The 12,277-nt window shown below is 39.2% G+C and overlaps 1 protein-coding gene across 1 annotated transcript; it reads right to left on the bottom strand.

The window, feature by feature from the left end:
- Positions 1-8,242: 8,242 nt before the first annotated feature.
- Positions 8,243-9,625, bottom strand: LOC104665044 (argininosuccinate synthase-like). The gene is given in 4 exon segments (XM_010366735.2): positions 8,243-8,643; positions 8,767-8,967; positions 8,970-9,012; positions 9,014-9,625. Coding segments are annotated over 4 exon segments (1,236 nt in total). The 5' UTR covers positions 9,605-9,625.
- Positions 9,626-12,277: the final 2,652 nt, after the last annotated feature.

Below are 12,277 nucleotides of genomic sequence, written 5' to 3' on the forward strand. Positions count from 1 at the left end.
AGGGGAGAAGAATTAGTTTATTTCATGAGGAACCGAAATAACAATAGCAATAGGAATAACTATGACTGTTTTGGTACTAAATTCCATTCCTTAAAGTTCATGCTAGAAACTCAGTTAAAATAAAGGGTTTGCCTAAAATTAGTTGCAAACAAGCCTTTAAAAGTTAGACAAAGAAATGAAGTTGATTACTTATTTCCTGTCCTGAGATATGGCTAGAAGAGGATGAGCTGTATAGCTAATGTGGAAAGTAAAACTTTTCAATTGTGTTTCCTTTGCATTCTTTGAAATGATGTGTAAATCAGAACCAACTGAATTAAACAGGTGACGCTTAGCATTTGAATACAATGATTAATGGTACCTACACAGCAATTTATGAGAAATTGCTATTGAGCTCAGATATTATCGTGACCAGTTTTACCAAGCACTATAGTTTAATACATGTGTTAAGATATACCTTTTTTAAAAAATAAAAAACAAATTTACATTACTTATTTTTCTCTACATTATCAACGTTAGTAGACAGACTCTTCTGGCCAAATCTGGTAAGAGACATTATCTCAGTTGCGCCTATATGATACAGTGTCTTACAGTGTCACAGCGTTTTATAGCATCACAGTGGAAGGGAAAAAGGATTAAAAGTGTTTAAAATTAAGAAATTCACGCACTATTTATACAGATTCATGATTATTATTTTTGGTTTGCCCAATTCAAAATTCAAAGACGGTGTATGTGTGTATTTGTTTTGAATTACAAAAAAAAAAAAAAAAATAGAAACCTCAATGGAAGTATAGAATTTAAAATAACTAAATATAGCTTTGGCATTGCTGTGTTTCTATACTGATTTTTAAAAATCTGGTACTAGTTTTTCTTTTTGCTTTATGCCCTTTAAAGAACTCAGATTCATAATATACAAAGAAGTTTATTTGATATATAGAACAGAGCCATAAACCATATTTTATGCATAACAGTGATTAAATGCACAGTTGATATATTTCACTAAGGTGGAAACCATGTCGAAAGGCTTACATTTTGATAACTTTCCTTTTGGGGGGTATTTCTAAATTATTTAAGTTGAAGAATAAAATGACTTGTTTGTGAATTTGCATGCTCTTTTTAATCACCTTTAGGTAATGCTGATATGGCAAAGACGCTAAATTACAGGAGCAGTGGGAAGCTACTGAGTAAAAAGCGCAGAATCGTTTCATATATGAGCCCATGAGGAATATTCTGTTCAAGGAATGGAGACATAAGAAAATTACCTAACTCATGAACAACACATTAAGAACGTAGTCAGCTGTTGTAAATTCATATCCAACAACAAACCATTATGTATCCTTGGTTTAATTATATGTGTTTATTACACACCTGTACCAGAGAGTAAAGGCTGCTATTTGCATTACTTGTGGTTTTCTCTATCAAAACAGCATTAGCATTATGAAGCTTATCAAGGTTATGTATAATTTATCTGGCTTGAGTAAGTCCCTTTATTTTGTGCACAATCGCAACATGATTAGGGAGAAAAATTAGGAAATGTTTCAAACATTTTAGAAAGAATTTCTAAATTTAGAAATATAGTGAATTTCACATTTCTAGACAAATATCAAATTGCTAAGCCTTTGTAAATCAGCCTATGTTTAGAAAGAGAGTAAAAAAGTTAGATGAAATTCAACACTTAATTTTTTTCCCCAGAGTTTCATCTTAAAGAGCATTAATTATAATGATGCTGATGGTGTTATTAACAGAGTACTTACGAATATGGAAAAATGTCAGACTTCCAAATAATTTGTGATATACTATTTTTACAAGTCACACTAAATAAACAATCTAGACAAAATCGTTTTGTATGTTTGAGAGCATTTACTGATTACATGGAAGTATTAAAACATTATGGGGAAGAGTACATTTTAAAAGCAAAAATATCTGTGTATCAAACGCAGCCTCAGAAGATGGCTAAGTGGCTCAATAGAAAACTTTTATGAAGCAATTCATTTATATACATCATCAAAACTTGTTACTTTTACAGATTAGAGTTCCCTAATGATTTTGATATATACTTATTTTTAAAGCATCCAACAGTCATTAGTTACCATCCTTTAATTTCATGCTTGTCTATGCTTAACAAGTTTTCTCTTTACTCCAGTCTTCCTTCCTTTAAAGGGGAAAAAGTGAGGTTATATAATAAGGAAGACAACACATGTCCTGATGAACATACTCCTATTATTATAATGAAAATAATACCATTTCAGAAGAACAAACAACAAATGGTACCCAATGTCCAGAGAAAATTAAAATTCTATTTGGGATTCCCACGGTATCTAATACCAATCCCACAGATGAAGTTTGATAGTTTATCATGAAGACAAAAGCTTAGGAAAATAAGGGGCTTGAATCCGTGAAAAGTGTAATAATAGCAAAAGGAAAAGGACTAAATAATATTACTAATTTATAGTAGACACCAGCAAGGAGCAACTGGTCGCATGGTAAAAGGTAGTAATTTCAGTAGATGTCTCATAATATGAAACAAGAATTATATTTTTTACAACCACACAAAAACTACAAGTAAAACTCTAGAAATACAAACAAGTTTTTAGAACTGTAAGTGTCTAGTAATTTTTTTCTTAGAACAAAGCATAGGACCAAATATAAATATATAAAGATAAAACAAAATTTTTTCAGCTCATGCTTAAAATATCATATTTTAAAGCTTCTATAACACATTCATTCACAAAATGAAAGACATTAAAATAAACTGGTCACCTTTTTATATCACATTATAAGTTCCCAAACTAATTTTGCCTCATTTTATTACTATTTAGATAGAGATTATTATTCTATAATAACATATTTTAAAAATATTTTCCAACTCATTTTATTTAAAAAGAATTATTTTTGATCAACAATTGCAGCAATTTTTTTTCTAAAGAATTGCCTTTACAATGAAACCATCCAAGATGACTAAAACAATGAGGTAATTTTTTAGAATGTAGATTATCTCCACAATGTCTATTATACATTTTTGCAAGTCAGCAAATTATTTCATTTTCCTCTCCCTAGTATGGAAATTTAATCTAGGTATTTATTTCATTTTCGGTAACCTATTTGAAGAAAGACTAACTACCCTTCAGTATACAGTATTACATTATGCATTCAAAATTGATGCTATAAATTATACAATCTAACAAAAAATTATTAATGGTTTATGGGGTGGGGGGAGGACAACCGGGAAACCTCAACTGCCAGCAATAGAATGTAATAGTTCTCCATTTCCCCTTAGTGAAAGGAAAGGAACCCAGAGTGTTTGTGTTTAAACATTGCATCCACTCTTTCACACAGCACTGTTTAAGACAAGGCGCAGTAAGGCCCCCAGATAGACTTCAGGTGTACACCACAGACCACCCTTAAACATCAGTCAACATATACTCTTAAGCTACAGCTGGGTACTTTTATTCATTTTAATATGCAATTCATGACAGTAGAACATGGAGAAACTTGTTATTCTACTGTATTATAATGGTGGTCGAATCTGCCAGCTATTTTCTTTTGCTACTGTTAGTAGTGCTTCCCTCCAACTGGAGTATTTTTTTCTTTCTTTCCTTTTTTTTTAAATTATTTTCCTTTCCTTTCCTTTTCTTTTCTTTTCTAAGAGATGGGGCCTCAGTAGGCTGCCCAGGCTGGAGTGCAGTGGTTATTCACACATGCCACCCCTCTACTGATCAGCATGGGAGCTTTGACCTGCTTCATTTCTAGACTGGACCAGTTCACCCCTCTTTAGGCAACCTCGTGGCCCCCTGCTCTGGGGAGGTCACCATAATGGTGAACTTAGTGCCGACCCCTGACTGGCATAGTGCACTACAGCCTCTAATTCCTAGGCCCAAGTGATCCTCCCATCTCAGCCTCCCTAGTAGCCAGGACTGCAGGTGTGACACTGCTCCCAGTAAATGGAGTATTTTATGATTGCTAAAATCACTGGATGTAGATTCTAAGCCTTTTTTTGACCATTTTTAAATCAATTAGAGAAGGGATCTTGTAAGCTGCAGTGAATCCTTCTGAAAGTCTGTGTTGCAGAGAATGAATGCCTCCACAAGATGCAGTACACTGGGGAGGACCCTGGCTAAGGCCACTCGCAGCCATCCCAGGTCGACAGGGAAGTCCCAGGTGGACACCAGGAACTTCTTGGATCATCCATTCATATATGTGATTTTTCCTCCCACTTTTCTACACCAGGAGTCTAGATTCAAACTGCTGATTAGGTGTTTTGTAGAAATAGTACAACAAAGAGAATTAAGTCTACTACAACAGGCTTCCGGTTTAGGCTGGGTATCAGGATTTCAGATGGAGGCAGGAGAAGCAAAGCTATTCAGGAGCAGATCCACTCAGAGAACACAGACCCTCCCTCCCTTTACTTACATCATATCCCTTCGTAATGACAGTTATCATAATGCAGCAGTTCATCTCAAAAAATGTAAATCTGTGGGCAAATGTAATTCAATGCACAGAATTTTATTTTATAGAAAAATTTAATTTTATAAAAAATTCTATATGGAAAATTACATACAGATTAATACAAATTTTACTGTAATTTATTGGATTTGTGTTCACCATTATACTATATCCCAAAGTCTCAAAAAACCAAACTTTCTCTTAAAGCATCCTACCTAAGGGAAAACTGAAGCTTATCATATCCTACTCTGTAAATAAGCTCCATTCCAAGTCTATTAAAATTACAGAATAACTCATATTTGTTTTGCTTTGTTGTTTTGTGCACAGCAGTATTTCCTATGATAAAAATGAAAAGCTCATCCACTACAGGATACTCTTATCTGTGTTTTTCATCCTTAAATTAATACATTAATACATCCTTAATACATGAAGACAACATTCTTAGGGCTCATGAATCTGTTATCTGTCCCTTCTATTGGCTAGATTTGAGTTGATGTTGGTCTAGGACCTTTCCACAGTGTGCTAAAAGAAAGGATTTGTCTTGTTTTGTTTGTTTCATTATGGATATTATTCAACATTTCCGGTGTGGATTGGGGAATTGAAGCTAGGATCCATGTAATATAAATGAAAATAAAACTGCTTTGCAATTTTGTTTTTCTATGATGATGCTAGTTATGAATGATATAAATTATTATATATGGGATCATAAGATATGCAGTGTAGCAGGTTGAATTGTGTTTCCACAAAAGATACATTCAAGTCCGAATTCACAGTACCTGTGAATGTGGCCTTATTTATAAATAGGGTCTTTACAGATGTAAACAAGTGAAGACGAGGTCATAGTGGATTAGGGCAGGCCCTAAACCTGATGACTAGTGTCTTTATAAGAAAAAGGGAAGGAGATTGTACACAGAGACGTAGTGGACACCACACACAGGAAAGATGGCCATGTGACAATGGAGGCAATGATGGGAGTGAGGTGATGCAGCTATAAACCAAGAGACTATAAACCAAGGATTGCTACCAACCACCAGAAACTCAGAGAAAGGCATGGGACCAGTTCTCGCTTCACAGTGTCCAGAAGGAATCCATCCTGAAGACATCTGGCTTTTGGACCTCTGGCCTCCTGAACCATGAAAGAACGAATTTTCTGTTGAAACCCACCCAGTTTGGGGTCATTTATTATGACAGCCCTAAGAAACTAATACATGCAGTATACATAGATTTGTAAAATAACCACACCTCAAATTGCTTTCTGCATGAGGGCCAATGTTAGCCAGGACTTTCTAAGCCTCCAGAGACATAGGTGAGAAACTTCCACTTGGGAGAATTCTTTTTGATTACCAAAAGTCTAAGGACATTGACTTACTTTTCCTCATGATATGCGTTTTATTTATCCTCATTGTCATTTAAAATTACAGCTTGAAAGAAAATGATTATGAAGGCTGGGCGCGGTGGCTCAAGCCTGTAATCCCAGCACTTTGGGAGGCCAAGACGGGTGGATCACGAGGTCAGGAGATCGAGACCATCCTGGCTAACACTGTGAAACCCCGTCTCTACTAAAAAATACAAAAAAAACTAGCTACTCGGGAGGCTGAGGCAGGAGAATGGCGTAAACCCGGGAGGCGGAGCTTGCAGTGAGCTGAGATCCGGCCACTGCACTCCAGCCTGGGCGATAGAGCGAGACTCCGTCTCAAAAAAAAAAAAGAAAGAAAATGATTATGTTGAAAACTGGAAGAAAGAATTGCTCATTGTGGAACTTGGGTTTTGCAGAAAAACACTCATCTCATGATGGAGGCTGTGACTTTTCCATCTCCAGTTGCCTCCAGATTAATTTCCATTGTAAATGAGAATTTTTGTATTAAAAAGGAGCATGCCAATCATTCAATAACATAAGTGAATTAGAAATCTTAAAGGTACACACATGGAGGAAGAAAAAAAAAATACTTGACAGTATATATACCAAAATGTTAATAGAATTAAGAGTTTCCAATTTTCTTCTTTTTGGTAGTACAAATTCCCTAATTTTATTACACTGAGTATAAATTGCTTGTGTAATACTTTAAAAAAAGAAAAACTAGTAGGGAGTTGCCTAGTACATGGCATGAAATTTTCATTTTTCCTAGGTCAGATGTTTCCCTTACCTTATCACGGTACCAGGAAAAATAAGGCAACAGACATCCACGGGCTCCTTGCCTTGGAATTTTTTTCCCCTAGGTATGTGCACACACACAAACACACACACACATCCAACAAATAGAGGAATGTTAGCTTTATCAGCAATGAGATGTAAAGGAGACATAAATCATGGATGTATCTGACATTTAACCAATTTAGATTCCTTTCACACAACTTTCCATTTCAAGCGTGTCCTTTGATTCTCCATTTAGAGAAAACAACCCCGTCTGCTGATCAGAGGATGTCTAACCGGGACTGCCCCACCCCACAGCTCCTGAAAACACATTTGGTCACAATGGAGTGTGATGTGAAAATGCAGTGAACAGCGCAAGGAGCCACATGTGGCAGTGCTGAATTTAACCCTACTTTCTAGAAACACTCAGGGTGGTATGGAGTCTGGAGCATTAAAAAAATAGAAAAAAATATCTTGTATTATGGCATTACCAGTTTTAAAAGCCATTAGTATTTCTAGGCTTCCCATTAATGTTGGGGCAAATAATATAGTTGAAAGGACCTACAAGGTCCTGAATGCCCAGACCTCCTTTGCCAGCCACATCCCCACCATGCTCACTCACTCTCCACACACCAGGCCTCACTCAGGCCCCTGAATGTGTTGTGATCCTTCCTGCCATTAGGCATTTGCATATACTGTCTCCTTTTCCTGCATCCTCTTCCTCTCCATCTCTTTAACTAAATAATTCCAACGTATACTTTAGATTTCAGCTGAGTCTTTGTTTCCTCGAAGTAACCATCCTTTACACTTCAGGCTATATCAACCACTCACTTCTTATGCTCTCACGATACTCCTCTCCTCCCTAGCACCAAGCCAGGAGGGAATTTTACATTTATTAGTATGATTGGGTTTTTTTGTTAATGCCTATTGTCATATCCAGAATATAAGTTTTATGAGGGCAGAGATAAAGCTGATTTATTTGGATTGCTTTTCCCCACCACTGAATCCCCTTTACTTGGAGAGTGCCTGGCACATAGTAGGCTCTAAATAAATATTTATTGGATAAACATATGGATGAATGAATTAGAAATACAAACTTTAAAAATTCTGCAAATTTGTCAGTTCTGGAGAAACGTCTTCAAGTCCAGTACACATGCAACTGTGCACTCACTTAGATCAAGCTGGAAGAACTTGGAAAGCAATAGAGTTCAGTGACCACACCCAAACCAATGCTTAACCATAGTAACACACTAGCTGTTTTTTTAGGTACTACTGGCTGTTATTGCTCATACTCCTAAGGAATTTTTCCACCACTTTTTTCTTTATATGTGCATGGTAACTTACATTGGTATTATTCAATAGAGTTACAAGCGGGGTATATTCATGGCTAGAAGGTGAGTGCCCGATTCCTAAGTTTATATGCAATTTTTTTCTTTTAATTGTCATTTTATAGCTCCCCACCGCAGCTGCCCCCCAACCCTTCCCTTTGATGACTAGGTTTGCCAGCTTCATCCATGTTGCTGCAAAGGGGAACAAAGCTGGGGCCTGGCAGCCCCACTACACTGCCTGCGGTGGAGAACAAGTCACAATTACAAATTATCACAACAATTAGCACCTGTACTTGGGGGCTCTGCAAACTGAGGAGGCCCCAGCTCCTCACTGTACAGGGGTCTATTTGGCAGTGACCTTGCTCTGGCGGTGATGATATTCCTTCAGCCTGAGGGAATTGATGTTGATGAAACCGGTGGCATCAATTAGTTCATAATCACCATGCACGTTCATGCTCACCAGGTCCTCGTTGTAGAGAGACAGTGGGGACTCCCAGCCGAGCATGAACACCTGGCCCTTGAAGAGGGACACCTGTACTTTCCCTTCCACTCGCTCTTGGGACTTGGAGATGGAGTGGCGGACAAATTCACACTCAGGGCTGCGCCAGAAACCAGTATACACCAGCTCAGCATATTTCAAGCCCAGGCCTTGTTTGATTTGGCGCACTTCCAAGTCCATGGTGAGGGCCTCGATTTCTAAATGAGAGTGGTAAAGGATGGTGCCTGCTGGGGTCCCGTAGATACCTCGGGACTTCATTCCAATAAAGCGGTTCTCCACGATGTCAATACGGCCCACGCCATGCTTTCCCGCGACTTCATTCTAAAATGAGTGGTACAGGATGGTGCCTGCTGGGGTCCCATAGATACCTCGGGACTTCATTCCAATAAAGCGGTTCTCCACGATGTCAATACGGCCCACGCCATGCTTTCCCGCGACTTCATTCAGGTACATGAAGAGCGCCAAGGAGATCTGGTGGGTGGTGGCATCCTTGACGTTGGTAACCTTCAAGAGGACCCCTTTTTTGAACTCGATCTCGAGAATGTCAGGGGTGTTGGGGGCTTTGGCTTGTCCGGGGTCTTCGTGTAGAGACCTGGAGGCGCTTGGTTCTTGGGGGTCCTCTAGGATTCCAGCTTCGTAGCTGATGGGCATGAGGTTCTCGTCCACGCTCCACGGGTTCTTGGGAGTGACCGGAATGGGAATCCCGTGGTGCTTTGTGTATTCCATCAGGTCACTGCAGCCCTTGAACTGGTTGTAGAATTCGGGCGTCCTCCAGGGAGCAATGACCTTTATCTGGGGCGCCAGCGAGTAACAGGTGAGCTCATACCAGACCTGATCGTTCCCCTTTCTCGGGGCGCCGTGAGACACATACTTGGCCCCCTCCCGCTGGGCGATTTCCACTTGTTTGCAGGCAATGCAGGGCCTGGTGAGAGAGGTGCCCAGGAGATAACGGTTCTCATACAGTGCGCTGGACTGGATGGCCGGCCAGATGAACTCCTCCACAAACTCCCTGCTGACATCCTCAATGAACACCTTTTTGGTCCCAAGCTTCGGTGCCTTCTTCCTGGCTTCCTCGAAGTCTTCCTTCTGGCCAGTGTTGGCCAGGTAGGCAATGACGTCATAGCCTTGTTCCTTCAGCTGCAGGAGGATGCACGAGGTGTCCAGGCCGCCACTGTAGGCCAGAACCACTGAGCCTTTACTGGACATAGCCTCTGGGATTGGAGGCGCGAGTTCCCGGCGTCTGGAATCTGTCTTCACGGTGCAGTGAACCATTCGGGCCCGGGCAGTGGTGGCAGGCGACAGAGCAGGGCTATATGCAATTATTTTTACCTGCCAACTATTCTCTGATACCATGGCCAAGCCTCCGAAGATGGTGGCTTTCCAGGCTCACCTAGTAAATAGGGTTTCGAGGCTCAATTAGCCATGCCACTTAGTAAAACTTTACAGAAAACATTTCCTTCTAACAGGTATAATGAGGCAAAGAAGCTGAAACCAGTTCGAGAATTTTATTCTGTCTTCATCCCTTATCAGTTGCAAAGCAGTGTTCCTGTAACCTTTCCCTATTCTCTGCCAGGAAGTGGGATTTTTCAGCTGTATGGGAGAGTCACAGGCATCAATGCTCATGTAGGACACTGGACCATGTTGCTGAGTCCCAAAGGATTTTGCTCAAGACCTATAGCCAAGTCCCTGCTGTCACACTAGATAATCTAGGAAACAATTCTCTCGTCTCTCTTTATGTTCACCTCAAGGTAGAAATAAAGGCCGTGGTGACAGCCATATACAATGTTCTTATGCCTCACTTGAAACATGGTTGAGTAAGTGTCTGTCTATTCTTTTATATAAATATAAAAGGCAAAATTGTGTGATTTCAGGAAGAAGGGGGATTTTTATTAGGGTGTTTAGTGATGTTACACGTTCTCTTTTATTGCAACCAGATAAATCCTTTCATAGAGGAGCCCTTGAGATGCTCTCCTTGAGATACTCACAATCTGTTTATTGTATACACTTCCTCCAAGAAGGAAAATTATTATATGGTAGTGTCAGGGAGTGAGGTTGCATGTGGGATGTTTCTTCAAAATTCTCCCATAACATAGAGCCAATCAACTTTACCTTCAGTTGCATTTCTCTTTTTCAATTTAATGCTCATTGTAATTGCACCCACTCAGTGGCCTTCCACTTTCATTCTCTGAAGATTGCTCACTGTTAATACCACTGCAGGCCAGCTCTATGCAGAATTGTGATAAGGAAGACTTTTTCTTTTTGCTTCACGTACTTTATTTTATTTTAGATTCAGGGAGTACATGTGCAGGTTCATTATATGGAAATACTGTGTAATGATGAGGTTTAGGCTTGTTGTGAACCCATCACCCAAATAGTGAACACTGTATTCAGTAGATAATTTTCACCCATTATCCCCTTCCCACCTTTCCCTCTTTTGGAGTCGTTACTATCTATTATTTCCGAGATCAGACGAGATCGGGCGCGTTCAGGGTGGTATGGCCGTAGACGCTATCTATTATTTCCATCTTCATGTTTACCCATTATTTTGCTCCCACTTTTAAGTGAGAACATGTGGTATTTGATTTTCTGCTTCTGAGTCATTTTATTTAGGATAATTACTTCCAGTTCCATCCATGTTTCTGCAAAGGACAGGATTTCATTATTTTTATGGCTGCATAGTATTCCGTATGTATATGTGCCACATTTTCCTTATCCAATCAACTGTTGATGGACACTTAGGTTTTGATTCTATGTCTTTGTGAATAGTACTGCAATAAACATATGAGTGTAGGTGTCTTTTAAGCATTCCCTTCTCTCTGTGTCTTCATCAGCATCTGTTATTTTCTGACTTTTTAATAGTAAGCATTTTGAGATGGTATGTGACTGTGGTTTTGATTTGCATCTCTCTGATGATCAGTTGTGTGGAGCACAGATTTTTTAAATCTGTCTTTTGGCTACTTCTATGCCTGAGGAAGATATTTGTGTGCACTGTTCCCTGCCCAGCCACTCTTCACCTTGGAGACTGGACTTCCTTCCTTCCAAACTTGTGACTTCCAAGAAAATGACTCTAAATGTAGATTCTGTGGTGGCATTTTAGGTATCAAGTAGTGTTTATGGGATCCAAACTTGTGACTTCCAAGAAAATGACTCTAAATGTAGATTCTGTGGTGGCATTTTAGGTATCAAGTAGTGTTTACGGGATCTAGGCAATAAGAGGCCCTTCTAATGCCTCTGAAATCTCCCTGTAAAGGAAGTGTCTGACCTTGCCTGCCAATAAAGCTTGGCCCTTTTCACACCTCTTCCTGGTGTCAAGCTTGACAAGAAAATTATGAAAATAGAGAACCTCCCACATACATTTTAGAAGTGAATTGGGAAATCCTTAAATCACTGGTCCTCTAAGATACAGGGATTTCTCTTTCCCTGTTTTAAGGTGATAGTCTGTGTTTGGAAGTCTGATCAGGTTGCAATCTGCAAAATCGCAGCCCTTCACATAGCTCCCTCTTCAATATGCTTCCAAAGAGACATGAGTATATTATTTCTTCCAAAGTCAGCTACAATTGAAGCTCACTAAATTGACTCCACATCTTGCTATCTCAGGCAGTGACAGAGGAATAGCAAGTTTTTTTTTTTTCTTTTTTTCTAAAATGCTCATTTTTAACCAACATCTCCTTTGAAGATTTCTCTGTCACTGATGCTGAGGACACGGTCTTTTCTTTATAGAGGATGGCAGAACACCTGCAAATCAATGTTTGAGTCCAAGGGCTGCTGTCATTGCCTCAAACACTTATGTAGTAACTGTGTCCTTTTGCCAGCCATGTCATACAGGATTGAAGGCAGAATCTTTTGCAAATGAAAGGACACTAAGAAGGATGTTTTGCA

This window comes from Rhinopithecus roxellana, chromosome 6, assembly GCF_007565055.1.
Source record: "Rhinopithecus roxellana isolate Shanxi Qingling chromosome 6, ASM756505v1, whole genome shotgun sequence".
NCBI classification, from domain to species: domain Eukaryota; kingdom Metazoa; phylum Chordata; class Mammalia; order Primates; family Cercopithecidae; genus Rhinopithecus; species Rhinopithecus roxellana.